The 25,287-nt window shown below is 40.6% G+C and overlaps 1 protein-coding gene across 3 annotated transcripts in view; it reads right to left on the reverse strand.

The window, feature by feature from the left end:
- Positions 1-20,320, reverse strand: part of doc2b (double C2-like domains, beta) — a 150,076-nt gene extending 129,756 nt beyond the window's left edge. For 2 of the 3 annotated variants that reach the window (XM_012821957.3, XM_031571520.2), the window contains exons 1-5: positions 20,116-20,320; positions 13,952-14,051; positions 13,681-13,824; positions 10,583-10,712; positions 7,772-7,858 (exon numbers count right to left, since the gene is read on the reverse strand). In XM_012821957.3, coding sequence (XP_012677411.2) covers positions 7,772-7,858; positions 10,583-10,712; positions 13,681-13,824; positions 13,952-14,051; positions 20,116-20,293 — 639 coding nt within the window. In that variant the 5' untranslated portion in view covers positions 20,294-20,320. Of the gene's footprint in view, positions 1-7,771; positions 7,859-10,582; positions 10,713-13,680; positions 13,825-13,951; positions 14,052-18,320; positions 18,448-20,115 lie in introns of those variants that run through there. The other variant, XM_031571521.2, reaches the window with a different exon arrangement.
- Positions 20,321-25,287: the final 4,967 nt, after the last annotated feature.

The following is a 25,287-nucleotide window of genomic DNA, read 5'->3' on the forward strand; positions in this document are numbered from 1 at the left end:
TTTTAATTAGCTGAAATATAGACTTATAGGTATTAATAACATGGTTTATAGAGGACCTAATATGCTCATTTTCAATGTTCATAAATTAAATTTTTGGGGTCTACTAGAATAGATTTACATGCTTCAAATTTTCCAAAAACACACTATTTCTCTCATACTGTACATCTCTATTCACCCTTTGTCTGAAACGCTCTGTCAGAGCTCCTGTAATGATGATTTGTAAATTACTGCTTGAAAACTACGCAAAATGATTTGTTAGGTTTATCAAGTTGAACTTCCCACTCACTTGTCAAATGGGCAGGCTGGGTGATTTAGGGCAATACTGCAGGGCTATTGGCCCGAAGGTAGAAATGCATATCCATAGCATGTGATTTGTTATAATGATAATATAGAGATAAACGTTTGTTAGGGTCAGGGTAGTTCAGATCATAACAAAAGTTCATAGGTCATACGATAAGATAACAGTCCAAATAGTTGAAATGCAGAGCATAGGAACAGATTACAACGGACAGTCAGGTCTGCAGAAAGGATTATTGGTGCCGACCTGCCCACCATCCAGGACCTGTACACATCCAGAGCCAGGAAACGGGCAGGGAAAATCATTGCAGACCCCTCACACCCTGGACATAATCTGTTCCAGCTCCTGCCCTCTGGCAGGCGCTACAGAACTATGTACACAAAAACCACCAGACACAGGAACAGTTTTTTCCCCCTTGCCGTCACTCTAGTGAACAGTTGACAGATTATTATATTTGTATTATTATATTATATATTATATTTATTTATTATCCTAAACTGTTGCATGCATATTTTTCAGTTTAAGTACATTGAGAGCAATTAAACCCAGGAAAAATTCCTTGTATGTGGAAATGTAAATAAAGATGATTCTGATTCTGATTGCAGCGAGTAGGCAGGTAAAAAACGTTGAGAAGACACGCAGCTGCTAAATGCAATCACGGACAGAGCGTAACACTACATCCTCATCCACCTTTGCCATTGACCTCTGCCCCATGGGTAATACAGTTGTACAGCCAGTACAGGCTCCAACTACTATTCATCATAACATCAAGTTCAAAAAGGCAACGTTCTTCCTTGCCATCCTCACACTTTCATCTGATGAGAAGTTACAACCAGGGCAATGTTTGGACTACAGTAAATAGCCTAAGAGCTCACATTACCACACACAGTAAACTAAGAAAAATACTCATGACTGGCCATGTAACACTACCTGTTGCACACAGAAACACAAGGTTTGTTCATTGTTTATGAATATGTGGCATCACGGACCGCTGAACGCATTTCAAAATTGGCAGGCCATCAGCATCCCTACCTCTACCAAACAGCATGTAAGCCAATAGTTATATCTTAATTAATTGAATGGCATGGCACACAAGGAGTTGTATGAGTGGTTAATGAATGAATGGTTTATTAATACCATAAACGGTAAGCTTAAAGTTTACAAGTATCAGTTAAACTGAAAACCCAAATGAATAAGTACAGCTGCAATTAATAGCAAGTGACACGACTGGTTGGATGCTAATTAGTTGGATGCCAAATACACTTAAATAACCAAATAAACCTGAATGCACGGGATAAAAATAGCATAACCTGAGATGAATAACCAAACATGAGATGAATGAGAGAGAGAAACCGTGAAGGAGAGACAAACAGAGAGAATGATCAACTAGGAGAGCAGGGAAACAGAGGGCCCCCCCAAGACACACTGTGCCTCAAGACACACTGCTATGTGTTTACCACCAGCTAATCCCTTCAGCCCACATTCTGCCCCTGATGCCCTATGATGGCATTCTCCCCCCCACCAGCCCTACTCATCTGGGGATGCTCAGGCATAGGTTATAAGGGGCTAGTCAAATTATACAGCTATGGCAGGTAGCCTACTTCAGGATGCAATGCAACTACGATCAGACTGCTCAATTCAAGACCAAACATTAATATGTTGCATTCATATATACATTTGCACATACTTGTGTGGGGATGGCTGAAGCAATCAACCAGATACTAAAGAAATGTAGGATGTGGCAATTAGTTAACTGTGACCAAGCTCTGGGGTTGCCTGATAGCACCCAATTGCGGTGAATACAAACAGTCCAGGTTGAGAAGTCTGGGTGTGAGCGCTGACTTTCATGCTATGACAAAAGGAAACAGTGTGTGACATAGTGCGCCTACCAATAGATTCAAATTTGTTTGCCTACCGGTTCTGCCGTTCATGTGTGGCATATTATCATTTGTCATAACACCACTAGCAAATATGTTACGCTAAAAAACGTTTGCTTATACAACACGCAAATCTTCTAGTGGTGGTTACAAACATTTTAACTTTAACTCATTCAGTTCCTGCTTAGATAGTAGTAGTTCCACTTGTGGGATCACATAATAAATTAGAGAAGTGTGATTGTGACGCAGTATACTGTGGCTGCAATTACACGAATACTAACACAGCGCCCCTACCTGTTAGGTGAGAGGTAATCATCAAACAAGGCACAGGGCAGATTGAGTCAGGGATTGAACCCAGGCCGCTGGATTGTTAAACCAGTGTGTATCATGCTGAGAAAATGTAGGACCCAAGTGCAGATTTTAGTGGGAAAAGGCCTAGTTTAGTGGGATTTTAGTGGGAAAAGGCCTTAAAGTGTCTTTATTTCCAAAAACACAGAAGATCCAGATGGAACCAGAAGGTAAGGAAAATTCCAAAAGCACAGAAGATCCGGAAAAACAAAAGATATTTCATGGACAAAACAGGGCAGATAATCTAGGGGAAATCAAGTCCCGGAACAAGTCAAAAAACAAAGAAGCATCTCACTGCTTAGAGATGCAGTAGAGAATAGAACAAACCAAGAAAAGAAAAGAAAACTTGCCTGCTGACTCATGCTGACACAGTCACACTAATAAAACCCAAGAAGAGAGAATTAAGACGACTGAGATTCACATAATGATTAAACACATATTGCTTGAAACATATTGATTCATTGTCAGTGGATGAAACATTTCAGAAAAAAGGGAGGAAATAGAAACATCTAAAACAGCAAGTCCTGCATTATTTGCTTGTCCCATTCACACTGCAATAAAACTAAAGATGAATCGACTGGCACGAACGATCGATGTGAGAGATTGAACCCGAGGTCCATTTCCCCTTTGGAGACATTGTCGTATAGATTTACCCCTGGACAGATTTCAGATCAGTCCCATCCTTTACACAGAGTGCGACTAAATCTGCATGAATGCGGCGCCACTCTGCAGTGCAATAACTCTGCCTGAAACAGAGCCGCTCACCAGAAGGACAGCCTGGCTGGTCACGTCAATAGCTCTGCATCACACCGATCTCAGCTGCATTCCTCTCACGCCAAGTTATGACGAGTGTAATTCTTGGCTCGTTTTAATGAAGCTTTCATTCATTTGTTCTCGAAAGGCTACGCTTCTAAAAAATTGAGCCACACTGTGTGGATCGATTCACATGCCAGATGCAACTGAAGACAGGCCACAATGAATGAGACACATTACATTTCTAACAAGAACAGCTGATTTGGAGAGAAAAATAGCCGGTTACTATACTTGAAAATCATGGAATTTTGCTCTTTTTAATTAGCTACATCAAAGGCACTCTCCAAGGAAGCATAGCAGATGCTTTTCACAATAGATTTAATGTCCTGAGCCTACTGTGAAAGAGTGATAAGCCTTTACTGCACCCAAAAGCCATCACATGCCCACTTCATGGCCAGAATTCTGATGCCCTTCAGTGTTTCAGTTTAAATACAGTCTCCGCTTATTATTTTCTGCTAGGTAAGTATGGCATGATGAAGGGTGTTTTTCTCTGTAGGATAAAAATATTGACTGTAGCAAGCTCTACAACACATAGGTAAGGAAAGGAACGGAAAGATCTGGATCCTTTATCTCCTGAGCTGAGAATAAAGAGTAGAAATGGTGCTACAGAAATATCTTCTAACTTTTCAGCTTTGAGAAGTCACTTCAGAGTCACTAACGGTTTGAAGTGTTGAAAATAAAAAAGGTACAGTGTCCTGCTGTGTGAATACAAAATTCTATGATCCATTTTAGAAACCATCTACTGAAACTGACCAAATGCTCGCCAAAGTAAGATATGCTGACACTAAAAAGTCTGAAGGCTACAAATCAATAGTATAGCATGGAGAAACCCACAAAGTAAATGTTGATTTAATCCCTCCTTTAACTTTGGTTGCCCCTTCAAAAACATTAATATTCCCCCACCCTGAAGACACAGGAAACATATCTGCTGGACTGACTCATTGTAAATGTACAGCCAACCTTCCAGACTTGGCAAGGCACACAGAGAGAGAGAGAGAGAGAGAGAGAGAGAGCTGCGTGAGGGAGGTCTGAATTGAGGGCCGTGTGGCTGATCAACCCTGAATGGCAGTGATAAAAGCAGGATGTCCTGCGAGGGTGCATGGGGCCATCTGATAGAAGACACTTTGTTAGCATTGGCTGCATGGCCACACAAGCCAAATGGGTGGGCACATAATGGAGAGACTCCCTGGACTCTGTCTGTAAGCCTCACAGAACAGAGATAAGACATCCAGAGACAGCTGCTCGGCTCAGAGCCTCAGTAATTGTGGAACAGAGACAGGTCCACTATGCCGAAATCAATAGCAAGAATTATTAGATAATGTGGAGCAAATTCTGAGCTCAAAATATCAAACCAGACATTTACCTAATGAGGTACTTTTTCAAATCCTTAATTTACTGGCATGGTGACAAGAACAGAGTATCATGCAATTAAGCAGAAGTGGGAAAAAATTGATTAACTGAAACACTGATTAATCAAAACTCCTCTTTCATTCAGTATCCTAGCCTCTATGCAACCATATTGGAAAGTGTCAACTAAATCCGCATGAGAGCCAGGCTGTGGCCATGACTTACTGCAGCTCACAGGATTTTCCAGCGTTTTCCCCACAAGTTAGCCATTTTGAAACCCAGCAACCAAACACTCCCTCTCTTCCCCACAGTTTCCCTGTCCTTAGTACTCTACATACCTGCTGCCATGACTACAGCAAATGATTGACAGGCAGACTATTGTAACGTGTGGTTGAATATTGCAGGACCAAAATGTTTGTCTTCATGAACAGAGCTTGCTTTGCTTACAGACATGACATTCTCTCATTCATGACTTTTTTACCCTTTAACCCCAAAAACGTTTCTTTTATTCTTCACAGAGAGACAGTATTGACCTCCAATGAGCTGATCCTTTCTCTAGATCTTAAAAGTCAAGAATGGAAGTTTCTTTCTTCTACTTTTCTACATAATACATAACACTGTTATATCACAACGTGAGACACTGAAAAGATGTAAAGACATAAAGATCTATAGATCAATACCACTCGCATGGTATGCAGGATGAGATTAAGCCAATGCAGTATGTCCTAGGGAGTCATTGAGTACTGTGGATAGATAAATGTGGATGGATAAATGATTCTCTCATTCATAGAAGTTTGTCATGTTGACCAAGATGGAGCTGGTAAACGGAACCGATGGCTTATTGATTCTACAAGCGATATCGCCATTTCTATGCAACTTTAGAAACTAGTCAATCACACTAGTCAATCACACTAGCCCCCATACCAGTCAATCTCCCCTCTTCAATATGCAGCGCACATATAAAATAACTGGCAGGCAGGGCTGACCCATCTCTCATGACATTTCCGGATTGGTTGCTACAGCAAGACAAAAAGTTGAGTGGCTGATTACAGTGCCCAGGGGAGCCCCAGAGACGTTTTTCTTCCGAGAGCATCAATTTCCGCGATGGCTATCAGAATATAAAGCCAGCTCGCTTACCTACTCCAGAGAGGTACTGCTTACATCAGCTTTAATGGGAACTCCATGCATACAAGCATCTGCCACAACAGGTAGGCATTACTTGTAATGGGAGCCACAGCCATCGTTTAAGCATGTACTCGAGCAGGGATTTTACACGGAGATCATGAAAAGACACCCCGGTTCTGTTCCCCCCAGCACTCATTGCACAGGATGTTCTGATAGCATCAGTCCAATTAGATATTCCTCAGTGCTGTCATATGGATCTTCATTCGGTTTCTTTAATGAAAGCATTACAGCAGATGGGGAGATAGACACAGTGACAGGGATGGCAGAAACATCCGGAAGTCAAAGTGATAACCTGCAACCGAGGCTGGTCATTAGCGTGTCAGTGTGTTAGTGTGTCCAGTGTCAATGCTTAAACTGGACTGATAATAAGGGGAGATATCATTATTTATGACAGATGGTTTCAATGGTTTTCAGAACGTTTTAAGTGAATATGGATTCCTGGTGTCCAATACTTAAAAACCCAGGGTATCAGATTTTTGTAATTTTAATTCATGAATATTCCTTATTGTATTACATAAATATACATTTAAATAAAGCAGTGTTGTAATGCAAACTGCACATTTCCATGTAAAATTCGACAGACCAATACTGATCTAATAACCTGGTGTGACCCACAACACCCTGGATGGACAAGAAGCGCATCAAACTCACAACACGTATTTCATTGATCTTCACAGATCCTTTCTTGACCTTTTCAAGACTAGACAGTGGCAAGTTTGGGGCACAATGCGCCTTGGGTAAAAAGTCATCCTCTTTCGCCAGATGGAAAACTGAATGAATATATTTTATGTTCAGTGTGAAAACAAAACAATTTCCTCATCCTATAGTGTTAGAAAACAAACCATGAACCCCAGACCTCTCCTTCGAGCTTTGAAGAAATGTCCAAAGACAACTCCTGACATGTAAACACAGCGACCACTCCATATCAGTAAAAGGCATGATTTATTCTGGAGGATAACCCTGACAGAACTTGACAAAACCAAATCTTTCACTCTGGCTTTCACAGACAGAGAGAGAGAGAGAGAGAGAGAGAGAGAAAGAGAGAGACCGAGGGAGAGAAAATAAGTGAGAGAGAGCGCTGGGAAGCATCACCCTGTGCCCAAAATCCAGCAGGAAACAGCCTTTCTGACAGAGCGCCTCTATTATCTGAGGGAATATGATAAGGTGCCCTGTCATTCGCCATTTCTCACAGCCTGGCTCTGTCCTCTCAGGCTGGCTCACAGCAACAGGGACCAAGATGAGACCTTCTTTATGCAAAGCATGCAACACACCGTTGGGGCATTCAAAATTAAACATTTCTTTTTTAACACAACCAATTTCAACTGCAAGCGTCCACTGAATCCTGGCAGACAAAAGTAATGTGAATAATTCATTATTGTAATTTTGCCCGCCAGCACTGTACACTGCCCGTGTCTTCAGTGTCATGAGAACACAGGATTCCTTTCTGCAGTGTCAACACAGGCCAAATGCATTCATAATGAGGGACACCAGCACCTGGCCATGTTTGCCTCTAACGACAACGTGTGGCACACAGCTGGCCTGGAGCTCCATCTGCTAAACTTATCTTTAAGTGTTACAATCGGCATCTCCCATCAGATAAACAACAACAACAACAACAAAAAACATCAATACTCAGTTGATTCTTATTGGGAGGACATGGGGTTGTAACCACGGAGACTGGGTGAGGACTATCGATAATGGAGTAAGGGAGTGACCTTAGTGACCTTAGTAGTTAATCCTGTACCACAGCCACAAATCTTCTGTTTGTTCCCAAGGAAATTCGTCCCACACAGTAACCAATCTGATTACTGGTCCCATTAGTCATTTCTCACAACACTGTAGTTCTGAAACTTGTTTGTCCAACTGCACAAGGAATACGCGTTAAATGACCATAGCAAGGTACCTCTCGTCGTTCACTGCAGATTTTGCACAGCCACTGGAGTCTCCTCTGACTGGACACGGTCTCCACGCCACACTTAGTGCACACTTTCTGTGAAACACAAACAAGGACGAAAGTGGTTACATACATGCACATTTAACGGAGTGATGCTCATTCAAACGCCTCAATGTGAACCTATGATACACGGGACAACTGATTTGAACATTTTGCAAACTGCTTCAAGAGCTTTCTTCATCACCATCACCTCCAAAAGTCAAATCTCCCTGGTATCATGCATGTTAATGGCAGATTTACAAAAATGTCACCAAAGCAAATAACCCACAAGCTGTTTGAATTTGAGCAGAAATGTTATGATGGCACTGCATAAAGAAAATTACATTCATTTTCTTGCACTATCTCTTCCTCTAAGTGTGCTATTAGAATGCCAGTGCTTTGAATTGTTCAATTGAATTGTTTTTCACAGCGCAACTTCCCGTATTAATCTATAAACCTGAGGAAAAGAACACATGATGTCCCATTTAGCAAAGCCGATGACTGAGAGAAACAATACTCACTTCTAAAAAGAAATTTAATTAAGACTGGAAATACTATATTGGATTCCGGGGATTCAACTTCAAGAATCAATTTGAACGCAACGCTGAATATGGCATTATAATAAATACAAAGGAGGGATCCATTAATCAAGCCTCATGAAAGGGAAAACAAAAGCCAGGGAGAAGTGCTCATAATTACATCCTAGCTGAAGGAGCTTTGTATTTTTAGAGCACTTTACGAACTCTTCAATGCCACCCATTTTTCACTACCACATGGGAAAAATTCTCACTTAGTGCTATATTAAACATTAAGAGCTGCCTTAAAATGGGCTGAAGGTTCACTTTAACTTTAATTACTGCTATATGGACAGGTCCTTCCAAACGCTAGTGAATCCTGGTTATGTTGCATTGTTTTGGAAGTCTGTAATGCTATAATACAAACGTATTAAATCCTAGATAGAATATGGATCATTCCATAAAACTTCAATGAGAACGTTCAGGATTTTTAAACCTGGATCCTCTTTTTAGATCTTTTTGGGTCCAAACTTTTACTAGGGACACTTAATGATCGAAATCGGTCCAGTAATGAGTTAGAGCGCTAAAACCAGCAACCACAAAACGGCTATACAACAGAATCCTATGAGGCAAGCACCTGCGTCTAAGTAAACCATCATGAATCATGAATGTTATTATAAGTGTCTGACAACATGGAAAGGATCCCTACAGAGATACACCTGCTGTTTACCTCAATAACTGTAAAGAAACTGTAGAAAAAGACTGCTTTTCCCCCCATCAGTGTTTTCCGGGTTCTGACGTCGCGAATCATTTAGTGCCTGTAGTCGATAAATTCTCTTTTTGTAAACATTAGAAAACAGCCCCCGACCGTGATAATCGACTACAGGCACTGAATGAGGTGCTACGTCAGAGACCAGAACTAGAGAAAGGTAAGCCACTTTCTTTATAGTTATTGAGGTAAACAGACGCAGGTGTATCTCTGTAGGGATCCTTTCCATGTTACTTATAAATGCTTTCAATAACATTTATGAGTCTGTTATTGGCAAAAAAAGTGCTTTATTTTAATACAGATGCTTGCCTCTTAGGATTCCATGTAGCCCTTTTGCAGTTGCTGGTTTTAGCGCACTAACTCAATACTAAACCGATTTTGAGTATAATTAGTATAATTTTTGACCCATAAAGATCTAAAAATAGGGCCCAGGTTAAAAAGATCCCACAGTTTTCCTTTAACTTCCTTACATATAATAACTTCAGTTCAGTGTTCTTAACAGTTGCTGTGAGAACTTTAGTTTGACACGTATGTACGCGAAGCAAAACAAAGTGCTAAGTAACAACACCCTCACAACTCTACAGTGTAAAACAGATGCTTCCTCCTCCCTGCCACCTGCTGAGCCCTATGGCTACCACAACACATGTCCAGCTGCCTAGGCTGGCACTATGTCTGCCCACTGCCCGGTCCTCTCACGCCCCGAGCACTGGGCGTCTCTCACATCTCTCTCGACCCATGTGGCGCTTCAAGGAGGAGTCGTGATTCACCGAGACCCTCTGGACTCACTGACCCCTGGAACTGAGGCAGGTCAGTGGCCAAACCATCTAGGAGAAATCAACACCTGGATGTCTGACTAGGGCATGAGCGCTGCGGACATTTCTTGGTAAGTGGGTGCATACTGCCCTCTGGTGGATGTAATGTAATTTTTCAATGTTATTCATCTTTAGTCATACAGTTACTTTTACTAAAGTCAGTGAATAAGCGCTCAAATAAACAAAGAGGAAACCAACTAGTGACAACCAAAGGGCATAGCTAAGTTTTCTTTAATTATTTAGTGAACTTTAAAGGTCCTTGATGATCTGACATTGTTGACTTACTGTATACCAGAGATCAGAGACCATAAAAACGGTTTGTGTTTGTAGTATTCCACGAACCTCGAATAGCAGGCAAACAACAGGGGCCCAAAATCCTCCTTCAGATTGAGTTACTGTAGTACTTCAGATGTCCCTCAAGGGATTAATTGGCTGAGCGAGATGTACTGCCCAGCACATAGCCAGAGAAACAAGCAGCCCTGACCTAAAATGTGATTTTAATTAACTGCGTGGCCGTGATGGTTTTTGTGACACCGGTGCACTTGTCTCATAATATCAGATGAGGGTTTGAGGTGTGGCGCCCCCTAAGCAGGCTGGCAGGTGGAGTGGCCCCGTAGCTTAGAGCAATCTTGGCACAGAGTGGCCCCGTAGCTTAGAGCAATCCTGGCACAGAGTGGCCCCGTACCTTAGAGCAATCCTGGCACAGCACGGATGGAGCCCCCAGCAGCCCCAGCACTTCCCCGCACAGCAGGCACTGGGATAGGCCGTTCCCCACCGCGCTTCGGCACATGTTCTCCAGCCGCTCCACTAGACGTCTGTAAGACACAACCCAGCAGTCAACACCTCACTCAGTCATTCCACCAGCTCAAATTTCAGCTGCCTTCCCAGTGCAAAACTATGTCAAAATGAATGGCTGTGTCTACTATTTAAAATGGTTAACTAATCTGCCAGCTTGAGGACAGTAAAGCTGACTGATTTTGCTGAGATGATGAGATGATGTGTTATAGCCATTTTCATTTAACATACTGAATTGAGTTTTAGGTTTTGAGGTATGGCCTTGGATGATCATGATCAATGGTTTTTAATTATATTTATGTTTCATGTTCCTAATGTTGTGTTTGACGCCACATTTGAGGCGACGTGAGAGGGAAGGCTGTACGATGTAAGACGCAGTTTTTCACGGCATGGGACAAATGATCGGCACGTAAAAATCAAAATAGTTGGCGGATTTTGGAGTTTGGAGAGTACTGGAAAAGAGGACCCTCCATGGTGAACTGTGAGTAATATGGTGTTTGAATGACTAAAAACTGCGTTTCAAAAGCCGCAAAAAAGACTCCAATTAAGGCCCTCAGTTGGGGCAGCAAAGTGTCTTAGCACTCTGTCCGAAGCTTGAGTACAACATGCTATACTGGTTGTGCAATCAGGATCACTGGACGAGCAACATTGAGTTAAACATGGAAGAAGTGCGAATAAAAGTAAAGAAAGAAAATCTTGAACTGCAGACTAAAATAGCAGAAAGTGAAGCTAAAGCTAGTCCTTACAGAGTCCCAGTTTGAGTTATGAGTTATCTCACAACTTCGTCTAGAACGTCCACCGGATATGTATATGTAAAGAAAAAAGGTTCAAACAAAGCAAAGAATACACTCTGACCAAAACAGCTCAAATAAACCTAAAGCCACACCATCTCCGGTTAAATCAGAGACTCAATTCAGATAAGCCCAAAGCCACACCATCTCCAGTTAAATCAGAGACGCAAAGCTTTTTCTCAATTCAAACCAAATGGCCTTTTCAAAGAGCAATCGAAAAGGAAACTCCAAAACACATCCCTTTTTTGGACACTAATGATTCTCTTGCTGATGTCATGAAAAAGATAAATACAATTATAGAACTGCTGGTCTTTCATGGTGATCTACTTCAGTTCAGATTATTAAATCTTTTGAGCAAACCATTGAAACCAAACTGACAGTTTGCAACAAAGGTTATACTACTTGGAACAATACACATCTGGAGAACCAAGGAATCTTGCGCGCAGTTGTTTTCATATGCCTTCGGATAGAGGATATAAGGACAATAAGGACCAACTTGAATGGCATTTTGGAAAAAATTATATCTGCTTTTATGGATAAAGCCTTGAGGTGACCTGCTATCAAAGCATAGGAAGCATCTGATCTCATATTTTATGCAATTTTTTTTAATAGATGCGGGAGGTGGATTATATCATGAATCACCCTACATGTCTCGAAACACCCTCCAATTTAAAGATCGTTGTGTCAAAGCAACCATTCAAGCTTTGCGAAAAACAACATTTATGACAAACACAGAGTGCCATATGTAGAGATTTACTCTACATATCTTGAACAATGCTGGATCCAATCTTTAAGGACATTCGAAGTCCATGGAATAAAACCTCAGGATCAAAAAGCCAAGACAAAGCTTACTCAGAATCGAATAGCAGGGGGAGCACGTTTGCTACGGCTCTTTCACCAGTGTCAATGTCTGAGCAAACAAAGTTGCAATCACTTAATAACAAACAAACCCCAGCTGCAATCAGTAGTTTAAGTGCATTCACAAAGCCCTGCATATTCTGCAACAAAAATCCTGGAAATATGTGAAATACTTCAAACCAAACCGAATAACTTGGAGATAACTATAAGAATAATTCTTGAAAGCTAAATGAATGTGCTTTGGGTGCTTAGAGAGACGACACATGAGCAGAAGTGGTCAGAAGTGCATGTCTTGTAATGAGTGTCATCCAACAATCTTGCACATACAAACTCAGGAGAATCAAAGAAAGCCTCAGAATCACATCAAAGAATCGGCTGATTCCGATGCAGTTGTGTCTTTGGCAAGTGGTCGCCATACTAAGGCTGGCAGAGTGCTTTTGATTGAACCAGAGTACGTTTGACAAGCCTTAGTCGATGTGTACGTACCTTGAGGTTGAATGTTTGACATTACTGAATATTGAAATGGAAGTTGATCTTGAAGCACACATGAATGCATGCTGTATGTAAATGAAATGATGTACAGTAGACGTATAATAATAATGTATTCTCTAATGGACTTATTGGTGGGAAAAGTTTTTGGTATTGTGGACTTTGACAGAATCTTTTTGATCTTTCTCAACTCCCTATTTAAATGGCCACCTATCATGGGCTTTCATACAAACCATCTTATCCTTGGTCATGTAGTGATTGATGATGATGTACAATGCTTGGATGTTTTGTGCTTATACCTTGGTTGATGTATGATGACGAAGGAATTATTAACTTAAGGCTATTGATGTATAATTATGGTAGTTATTTCATATATAAAAATTAGGGGGTGGAATGTTGAAGCCATTTTTAGTCAACATACTAAAGTTTTTTTTTAGATTAAGGTTTTGAGGTATGGCCTTGGATCATAATGATTAATGGTTTCGAATTATATTTATGTTTCATGAGCCTAATGTTGTGTTTGATGTCACATTTGAGGTGCCGTGAGAGAGCAAAGGCTATAGGACGAAAGAAGCAGTTGAATTTTTGGTTAGCCTATGGAAAATGGATAACTTGGTTAAAAACACTATTTTGACCATGCTCCTCCTCACCAATTCATACTATAACCAGTTTCAAGTACGACTTTACCACCACTTTCCCTTCATCTTTTGTTGCTGTAAATGGACAAATTCTTTTTTCAACGGTACCCGAGGGAGAAGTGTACGTTAATCCAGCCAGGCTTCAGCGGTTTTCACGGCATGGAACAAATGGCCGACACAATGTGCGTGGAGTGCTTTAGGACCTGTCATACCCGATCCTGTGCTGCTCCACCTGATCAAGTTGTTCAGCTCTGCGGATCACACTCAGAATGATGTCCAGTTCTTGCTTCTGAAGACTCTGACTCTTCCTCTGCCGCTCTGTTTGGTATGTGTGCACAGACCAGCCAGTCTGAAGCCTGACAGAGTAAGACAGATAAGCAGGCAAACAAATACGAAAAAATCACACACAGAAACAGCACATTTGTAACTTTACAAATACCATGGATTAAAATGCAAATATTAGGCTAATCCGTTCAAACTTACTTTGCCCTCAGAGCCAGCTGTCTGTCATTGGGGCAGATCCACTGGTCATTGCCACTGCCAAACATGGTGTCGGTCATCGCTACTGGGAGGTCTGGGAGTTCTGCAAAACATAGTGCTATCTTTCATCGATGCTTTGAAAGGAGGTGCACATTCTTCACATCAAATTATTAAGAGGCTCGCATCAGTTCATTAAACGTGAAATATAATGTCAAAATGGGTATATCTCATAAAATTGCAAACATAAAATGACGGTATGAAAGAAATCTGCAGCCTTGAGATAAGGGCGTTTGCAATGAGTTTAGCCTTTCCGCAGCCCGCTCAACCCCCAATGAAAAACAGATGCCCCACACTCATCACTTGAGGCAAAGGCAGAAATGGTAGCACTCTCTGGGTTCGTTGTGTTTGAGTGAGTGTTACTTCCACAAAGGGAAGGCCATTAGAGCACACACACGAGTCTTGTACCATTAGTCAAAGTCAAATAATCTTTGAGGAAGAGGATAGTTTTAGTTAAGTTCAAATCAATAGGCAGACTTGGGGAGTAACGGAATACATGGAACGGCGTTACGTAATTAGGATACAAAAATGGGTAACTATTCCGGTACAGTTAAATTTTTTTTTTTTTTAAAACACTTCTTTGAAACAATTGTACATGCTAATTCCAGGTCTTTCTGAAGCTGGTCCTTGGCTCTTGGACAACTCTTCTGATAATTATTTTCACTCCTCTGTCAGAAATCTTGCGAGGAGGACCGGGTCGTGGCCAGTTTATAGATAGATAGATAAATGGATACTTTATTAATCCCGAAGGAAATTTAGGTCATCCAGTAGCTTATACACATATACACCTCACCGACATACATACATAAATCACATATACATACACATAGGGAGAACATATATACATACACATAGGGAGAACATTTTCACACAGAGTGTTTCCAGATACAGGAAAGGGTCTGGCCCTATTGTACAGAGTGCAATGATTTTGACAGTGTCGGTGTCCAGGAGGAAAGTGATCTTGTGCAGCTGGTGTGGATAGTGCAAAAAAATATATATATAATGTTCTTGTGCTTGTGAGGATGGGTAGTGCAAGATAGTGATCTTGTGCTTGTGTGTGTGTGTGTGTGTGTTATGAAAGTGCAAAGAGCAATGTGATAGTGCAGAATATGTAAGTGGTATAGTCTGTGCATGGGGCTGAGATGAGATGAGAAGTTTATGGTGAAATGATGTTCTTTCCACTTCCGGATTATGGCCCCAACAGTGCTAACTGGAACATTCAGAAGTTTAGAAATGCTTCCATAACCAAAGCCATCAGTATGTTTTGCAACAATAAGGTTGCAAAGGTCTTGAGAGCGCTCTTTGCTTTTACCCATCATGATATGTTTCTTGTGTGACACCTTGGTAATGAGACACCTTTTTATAGGCCATCAGTTGGGACTGAACCAGCTGATATTCATTTGCACTGACAAGGGGTCGGATTGCTTTCTAATTACTGATAGATTTCAGGTGTTGTCTTGGCTTTCCGTGCCGTTTTGCACCTCTCTTTCTTCATGTGTTCAATACTTTTTCCCTGTGTCATTTCTCATTATTACACATAACTTAATTTCTGAACGTATTTGTTTTGGTTTCTTTGTATGTATGGATTACTAGGGTTGTTACCAACATGTTGTGAACATTTCATGTCAATAGCACCTTTGGAAATATATTTACTGAGAAAAATTGTGCCATTTTCAATACTTATATGACCCGCTGTATATGTCAGAAATCTTGCTCGGAGGACCGGGTCGTGGCCAGTTTATGGTGAAATGATGTTTTTTCCACTTCCGGATTATGGCCCCAACAGTGCTAACTGTAACATTCACAAGTTTAGAAATGCGTCCATAACCAATGCCATCAGTATGTTTTGCAACAATAAGGTTGCAAAGGTCTTGAGCAAGCTCTTTACTTTTACCCATCATGAGATGTTTCTTGTGTGACACCTTGGTAATGAGACACCTTTTTATAGGCCATCAGTTGGGACTGAACCAGCTGATATTCATTTGCACTGACAAGGGGCCGGATTGTGTTCAATACTTTTTCCCTGTGTCATTTCAGGGATTTATTACACATAACTTAATTTTTTAAACTTTTTTGTTTTGGTTCCTTTGTGTGTATGGATTACTTTGGTTGTTATCAACATCTTGTGAAAATGTCATGTCAATAGCACCTTTGGAAATATATTTACTGAGAAAAATGGTGACGTGTTCAATACTTATTTTAACCGCTGTATATGCACACATCAAACCATAACCACACGGCCCTCATGCTCATTTTTCTTCAGGGCAACAAACTGAACTAGTTCACATTTCCGCCAATCAGGCCCATGCTAAATGTCAGAGGGGATTGGGCAAAAAGTGTAAAATTATGCAAGGTATTTGTTTGTAAAAACTGTTGACAGTGAGAGAGTGTTCAACTACGGGTAAGAAGAGTGGGGGATGACCGGCTTATTTTTATTTTCAATGGTTTATACTTTCTTCTGTGTTGTCGCAAATTATGTGTGATTCACTAGTAAAATATCTTGGAGAAATGCTGCATTTGGGCCCAAAAAGGATATCCTGACATTCCAATCAATACAGTGGCACATAAAAAGAGGTTTACATATTTAGTATTGAGTTCCGTTTGTTGTCTAACACATAGCTATGACAATATAGTACATTTTGATATTTGTAGCATACTAAGTTCATTTGCTCAGTAATAAGTAGGACAACCACACCTGATGTTATTTATATAGCACTAATACTGCACAAATGCGAAAAAGTGTCATCTGAAAAAGCTGGTGTGTGCCCTTTTAGGAGGGGTTTGTGGATAGCATGAAATGCATGTGACCATTGAGTTGCACAGTTTATGACTCTAGCAGTACATGTCTTTGTCTTCAAGGTTGGACCAATGTTTTTCAGCATTTATATCCATCACAGATATCAAAAATGGAGAAAACCACCAATATACAGTGGATAAGGCTATTGATGTCTCTTTTCTGTTGTCTTCATTTGCATATTTGGCATTGAGAAAAAATCCAAAAGTAATGGAAAGTAATCAAGTTACATTACTTTAATATTGTGATACTTGGATTAGGTTACTGAATACAATTTTTAACAGGTAATCAGTAATTGTATCAGAATACATTTTTAAAGTAATCCTCCCAACCCTGTCAATAGGCATCACTGTATACAGGGAAGCAGCACAACCATGTCCCGCTCAACAGCTGTCTTCTCTCTCGGTAACCAAGACACTGAGCAACGAGTCACCAATAGCTACATTAATTAATAACATGACCGTTCATTTACTCTTGGTGGGGCAAAAATGGTTTCATAAACACTAAAAAAAAGAAGCCCTTAAGGAATCAAATCAGTGACACTGTTTACAATATTCGTTATATAAAACCATAAAACATCAAAACATTATTAGTATGTCTGCTTTGAGAAGCATAAGACTAATACAAAATTGTTTTTAAATTTGGCTTTTTTATGTTTACCCCTTGTCTGTCTCCCTCTTTCTTTCCTTCCTCCTATTATAGAAAGCTCTCTCCTTTTACTCTTTTCAAACACTCTACTTTTCTTCCCCCCTTCCTTCCCAGTGAATTTCCCCTTTAATTCACTAGAACAGGTGCACACACACACACACACACACACACACACACACACACACACACCTGCACACACACACACACCAGCCACTCATTTATGGCTAAGCGATTAGCTCTATTTACATTTCCATGCAGGCTAATGGCCTTTGTGTAGAGCTAACGTTCTGGCCTCAGGCTCCACTGCCAGTTTTAAATAGCACTAAGCTAAACACAGCACAGTGTCAAAACAATTGAGCTTAACTGGAACATCTACACCTGATGAAAAGACAAACTGCATGGCCATAAAATATGCAAAATAAGAACTTTCAAGTTTAAAGTAAAATTACTGTAGGATTTGTTATAGTATCAAATTATTATATACTGTAAACCTTTCTTGATAGAGATCCCAACAGTTGAAAATACATGTTAAGCTTGGTGTGATTTTCCTAAGCCCAAAACACATAATCCCTCTACAATGTACTATTTGATGTTACTATTTAAATGTCAACAAAGTACTTCTGTTGATTCTACTTTCTCTTGAAGTAAATCATGAGTTGCCATCTGGCAGTCTGGTAAGAAATACTTCACTGACACCCGATTATCAAACACCAAGAGAAAGAGAAGAGAAATCTGTTACACAAATGCTCTTGCCAATGCACACAGCTTTTTCCCCCAAGCTCCTCACATCTTGGTGTTTGTTCAGGCCACAGTATGGGTCAAAATCTCTCAATAGCTGTTAGCAAACAGAGTGACAGTAGAACGAGTGTTTACCTTCTGCGAGAAACAGCGGAATTCTGTTGCTAGGGTGGCAAGAACACCTGAAAATTAACTAAGAGAAGAGAAGCAAGGAAATGAAGAGCAGGGAAGTGGTGCCGGCTTTCCTGGTAGGCTGCTACACCGGTCACGTGACAAGAGAACAATTCCCACTGAAACATCCTGTTCTTCCACAGTCTGCCTTACGAGAGGAGCAACGCAAGAGAGACCAATAGGCCAGCAAAATGCAAGGCTTCACTCGGCACTTAGTCTAAGAGAGTTACTATTGACTGACTTGGCCTTTTCAACCAGACACAAACACACTCATTTTATTTGCTGGGCTATTGGGCATGCCCCAAGTCTCTGATAGAACAGAAGGCATCCTTTAAATCATACTGCACATGCACATATGTTGATCAAAACAAACCCAGTGTGACAAGCCGACAAATGAAATAGAAGATCAAAACAGTCAGGTTAAAAACAACAAATTGTTGTCATGCAGCAATGGCCTCCTATTCATTTAATTCTGACATCTAACTTGATCTTATGTTAGCAGAAGTATGGGTGTATGAATCTGGACATGAATGTTGTGCGGGGATATAAATGGGTTAATCTTTAAAAATGTATTGAAATCTCAGGGGAACCCCTTTAGACATCCCCAGAAACACTATAGTGATTATATTAGAGTTTGAACTAGATTACCACTGATGGATGTTTGTTGACATTTTATTTCCCTCTGTGACCTTTACACATCCCATCTCCATTAGCAACTGCTCATTTTCACTGAGGCATCCGCCCTCCAACCCTAAAACAACTGAGTCAGTGGCAGAGGGGTCAACGATCATCTCCTTCTGTGCCCTTTACAAATACATTCGTTTTTGGAATATCTGAATCTAGCCTAATGTTTAGTTTTTTTAATCGGTCAGCAAGAGCATGTTCCCTAAACTATTTCACTATTTTCAGAGGCTGTACCATGCTTTGCTGTATGTTCCAGTTTGTCCAAGTTTTTTCCAGTCTACAACATCTGAACACCTGAAAAAGCAACATGCATTGCAATATTTCAGTGAATATTCTGCAGATAGCAACTGCCCAAGAAACTGAAAGACTACATGAACACTGACGCGGTAGAGAACTTGAGGAAAGTCAGATGTGGACTGATGCTCATGCTGAAATAAGCAGGAACAGGTAGCCTGTCGAAGAGGCTTTGTCTTTTTATTTAAACCGTATATGACAATTGTGACAAACGCCGTTTCTTCTTGTGTTATGTGTACTGAATGTCAGGAGAAGCCTTAAAAAATGGAACATTTGTTTGTCGCTAGCTACTATCCCGACATGAGTGGTGTATAAGAAACTCAGTAGAAATCCGTGCACTTGAGGAGGCGTATGTGCTTGCTTAACCTGTGATCAGACAGTCAGACTAATAATATGATATTTTGTGTTGGCAGCCGACGAAGGAGAGAAATATTCCCCTCTAAACCGGTGGGATGACGCTCGATAAACTGGACAGAGAGCACATATGTCAATTTAGAAAAAACTATTTCAGCACGTTACCACGCGTGATGCATGACAGCTGAAACGTCAATATCAAACATAAGTTTACTCTTCAGATCGTTTTGGCAAATGTCAGAAATACATACCCACTTTTATTTAACAACTTCTGCTAGCCAACTGTTACGAATAATTGCACGCTGTCTTGCAGTTTTAACCAGCTAGCTGTTCCATCAACGTCACATCTAAAACGTTTCCTGACAAAATAATGGCTTCTATTATAGTGACACTTCAGTGCAATAAGGTTATTAAAAGGTGTGCTTACCAAGGGTGCTGAATCTGTATAACTTCTCGCCAGTTAAGGGTGGTTGAACTACCGTTGGGGCAGTTTGGGGTAAATGCACACCTCTTCCATGGATGGCTAAGGAGTGTTCATCTGGGATTTCAACCAATCTCGAGTCACTGTTTGAACTACGTAACCGCTGTCGCCCTCTCTCACGCATGCACTCGCTTATATCCTTTTCATATGCAGACCACTTTTGTCACACCTCACAGGGACATGAACAGCCCAAGAAACGAAAGCAAGAATTTAAAAGTGCAGCAAATATTTTTTAGTAACAAGTGAAAATGATGTCACTCTGAAGGCAGGTTAAATAAACAGTGTTTCATAGTATTATAGTGCACTTTACAGCTCTTTAAGTGTATTTGTTTACATGCCTGGGCCCTCGAAATTGTCAACAAGCACATTAAAGAACCCTCATAGTATGAACATGCACACAGGAGCAATTGGCACCTATTATCTTTTAGATATGTTATTATTGTAAGGCTAAAGGTAGTTTGGAGGTAGGTCATTTTACACAACACCAATTGTATCTTTAATGTGACTTTCATGTAGGCCGTCCATATGTATGTTGTGAACACCTGTTGAAGGCGACCACATGGGAATACATAGTAGAGCCTCAAAAGGTTGAATTTCCAGATGTTTAATGCAGAACTCACTGGAAAGGTCAGGTTGCCTGATACTCAGGTAAACGGGCTTAGGGAGCCACAGCATTCATTATTGGAGGAAAATAGAATGAGTCATGAACAGATGGCCAGGAACAAAGGGCATCCGTCATCCTTCCCCCATTCCAACCATGCCAATGGGTTGCATACATTCAGCCATGAGGAATCAGGCTCCTGCTACTATTGGTGTTTAAAGTGCATCCTAAATACAAAACTGTGATGTCCACTGAACAATTCACATTGGCATGATGCAAATTTGAGGACTATTTTCAGGGAAAACACAAGAAACCACAATATATTTTCCTTTCCCAGAGATGGAATCTTTGTTATATTTGATTTTATTCAGCAAAGCATGTGCCTACAGTATTTTACAGGCAGCACAGAAACAGGGATTGTCTTCATACAAACATAACAGCAGTTGTAACATTTACAGTCATGCAACAAGACAGGTGAAAGAAGTGTGGTGCCGCATGTTCTCTTCATGTCACTTAAAAGGGACAACGACCAAGCATCTATCAAAATGTCAAGTCCAAAAGAGAGACCGTTTGATCAGAGTCTCTGGCGTCTCAGGATTTTGTGGTCTCTTCTGGTCTTTTTCTAGGGACAATGTAGAGGATCAAAGCGAAAAGTGAAATCCATACAATGTATTAATGCTCTCAAAGAAAACTGTATGCAGTGTATCGATCCAATGGATCTTCGTCAGGCAAAAAAGTATAGAGGATCCCTCTAAGCAAGAGACAAATCTATCTCTGGAGCCTATTTTCCTCATCACTTAACACACTCAATGGATGTAATCGCTGATGGGCCAGGTGCATTGTGTCATTTTCAATAAATTCAAAATGATTTTCACAGGCTTATTGTTAAAAAACACTGACACTGTGCAAATGTATCTGCCAACTCATTAAAAGATCAACAGCAGTTTGATAAACTGCACTCTCCTTTGGGTGAACACTCACACACAAAATTATACCATCAAATTTGATAGTTAAGAAACTACAAAATGGGAAATAAAATATGTATATTGGGACACATGGCAGAACATATTAAATACTAATAGTATTGCTCCTCTATAAGCATTCAAATATTCAAAGAAAAAAAAAAATTCAGTGCACGTCCATGTGATTTCAGTTCAAATCATCTTAAATCACAAACAATCAAATATTGAAATCACTCTAGTCTTGTTGCTACATAAAGAAAATCTTAAGATTCATTCACATGGACTGGACATCTATTATTTGAGCTGGCAAAGCAAAGAAGATTTGATCCAAACCAGTACTGGCCGAACTGCTATGTTTTAAGGAAACAATAACATGGAAAATGCCTATTTGAACACATAACACGTATGAACATCAGACAGGTGTCCTCAAACCTGTATCATTTACAGGAGTTTAATTAACCTTTTGGTCATTGTAACAATGGCCTTCGTCATTACATTATGGAACAGAAAAAAAAGCTATTTACAAAAGGTGTCAGAGGTGGCCAGTGCAAAGGCACATACGTGGCTGGTGCGTGCTTATCTGTTGCGCAAATGTATTTCTGGCAGAAAAGTAGCAAGACAAAGAGATGGACAAACATAAAAGGGAACAAGAAAGTCATCACAGGCCAAAGCATGGTGGGAAAAAAGAACAGAAGATTTGGTGAATTACTTCCTGAAATATTATATTCACAACATGCTTCACTCCATTGTGAGTACAGTTTCAAATGATGTGCACTAATTCAGATTTTTATTTTATTTCACTGACATATTTGGCCAATCATCACAAATGGTTGATATTAAATTTGTTCATTAGTTCATTACAAAAAGATCCCGTTACTGTCTATTGAGCTAGAAGTTAATATTCACCATGATATGCAATAATGCATGTGGTATATAATCAGTGCTCAAGCTGAAACAACTTGCTAAGAAGGCAGACCAAAATGCTTTGCTACAAACACCTTGGGCCCTAGTTTGAAAGCGAAAACGTCTGACGGAAACGGCAGTGCACGTGCACAAAAAACATGCTTTAGCGAGAGAGGTGGAGGTGTGGTCAAATGCACTATGGGGGGCAGAGGCAGACCAAAGTCAATTAGTGAAGGGTTTGGTTAAAGCCGACCAACAGCACTGCTGATTTAAACGCACCTATTTTGGAGAATTTATTTGGGCCTAGCATGTAAAACGTTTAGCATTCATAACATGTGATACACATTTAATCATTTAAATTCATTGAATGGAACATAATTGCAACTTCAGAGCTAGGTACTGAAAAGGAAAATGTTTAGCTTACATCTTTGCTAAAATGTGAAACGTTTCAGCAGCCATTCTGATGTATGCGACTTGTGGAGAAGAGTTCAGCTGTTTTCTGCAAAGTAAAAGTTTTGAGATGGAGAGATGAGGTTTCTTAGTACTTTCACTCTATTCTCTAATAGGATAGGCCTATGTTTGGTGCAGTGATGCCAAAGAATGGTGTGTCTCAGGTAGCAGAACTATGGTCATAATGCACCACTCCTCCAATAAAGGGAACATGAACTTTATTTGCCAGATAGATAAAACTGATTTGGGCAGTGACGGCTTGTGATTGGCAAATGCAAATTTTTCCTGTCAAAGAACATGTCGCCAAGCCTCAGCAGAATTTTTTATTTATTGCAGGAGTAAAAGACAACCCGCCCTAGTGGAATAGGCCGTTTTCACTGTCAAACTAGGGCCCCTTGAATGCAATTCATGACAGGACTAAGGAGAAAAGCAGAGTGGCATGATGTTTACAGTAATGAAGAATGGCATTAAGGCATTTTGCAGTATGGGCCAGTGCATCAAGTCCACACAAACACACACGCACACGCACGCACGCACGCACGCACGCATGCCCTCACAGTTTGACAAAGGATTGAAAGATCGCCTGTTTAAATACATTTGTTTGACCTAACATTTTCTCATGCCTTCATATGTAGCCAACCAGAGCTCTGGTACACACATTCCAAAACCTCCATAAGTGCCATGGGTCAGACATCTTTCCAACATATGCCATATCGTTTGCCTGGTTATGGGAAGACTGGTGAAGACCATCAGGACGTGAGAAGAAGCGGAGTTTCAAGGGATGGGAAAACGAACCAAATGCTGGGGGTGAACTAACCACCATACTGGGTCACAGGGTCCTAATGTATGTGTAGGCAGCCATCGTCTCAGGCTAGACTATGACAGTAGGTTTATGAAACCCATACTGACTTATCCACAAAATCATAAAAATATATGTTTCATATGAAAAGGTTGCAGAGAAAACAGTGTTTTACAAAACAGGTTTAAAGGGCTACACTGCCAAAATAATTGATTGATGTCAACAGCTATTAAAAAAGAAAAAGACACAAGAAAAAATTTGAATGGATCGGAAATGATGCAAGTGATTATCAAAGTTAGAGTGCTGCACTGTCGGTGTTAGCTTTGCTGTAGTAAAGTACATTCAATCCTACAGTGAATTCATAAAACAAGAACGGAGGCCATCATGACTGAACCAGTGCCAGAGAAGCATTGAATACACCGAAAAAAGGCAAGTACATAGAGTCCTACAAGCAATGAATGTGTAAAAACCAACAGAATATGCATAAAATACACCCATACACTTAAAGTGCTTTCAGACTCCAAAACCACCTTGAGTACATTGAGATATGCCAACAACCTCTGTCTTGAGTTCCACTCGGCAAGAGCTGAATGCTGCTTTCGCTTATGCAGGACAACGACACAGTTTTCGAGTAATGCAAAATTAGGATGGATGTTCAGTGACTTAAATTAAATCAGGGGAAATTTGGAACCTAAAAGCCCAAGAGTGAGGTGGCAGAAAACGCCAACGTAATTTGCCACCTAACGTCTCATCACTACTACTTCAGGCAGTAAGCCGGGGAAACACCCAAATCAGCTTTGACACTCGTTATCAAACAGGGAACCATGCTCGGCTTCTATCCACTCAGTTTCAAGACAAATTGCACCTCAATGTCAAACCCTGACCAAACTCAGGAAGGAAGTGATTCAGGATAAAAAAATAACAACAAGGACACAAATGGACAAGAAAAAGGCAAAAAGAAAGTTCTCTCAGATCCCAACCAGTCACCCTCAAGTACAGATGAAGCTGTTGAGAACACAAATGGGAGATGCGTCTGCTTCTGGGTGAAGAAGACTGTCAGAAGGTTAAAGAACACGACAGAAGTATAATACAACAGTATGAAGCGCTAGAGTCCCATTCCTCCATCCGCTGTCATGGGGCGCCTCTGATCTTGTCCTCACAGACTTGAATGTGGATGGCACAAGGGAGGTGTGTGGGTGGGGTGGGGGGGGGGGGGGGGGGGGGGGCGGCTCAGACAAACTGCTTCTGTACTGAATAAGAGTTCTACAAATATATACACAGTAGATACAGGCACTTATTTGTCTTTGGTTGGAGGGACCCAACATTGCAGAGAAATGCATTCACAGAGTTTTGCACCCTTCCCATGGGTTCAGTAGGCAAGTTTCTTCTCCATATTTTCTCAC

Source organism: Clupea harengus, chromosome 8 (genome assembly GCF_900700415.2).
Source record: "Clupea harengus chromosome 8, Ch_v2.0.2, whole genome shotgun sequence".
NCBI lineage: Eukaryota > Metazoa > Chordata > Actinopteri > Clupeiformes > Clupeidae > Clupea > Clupea harengus.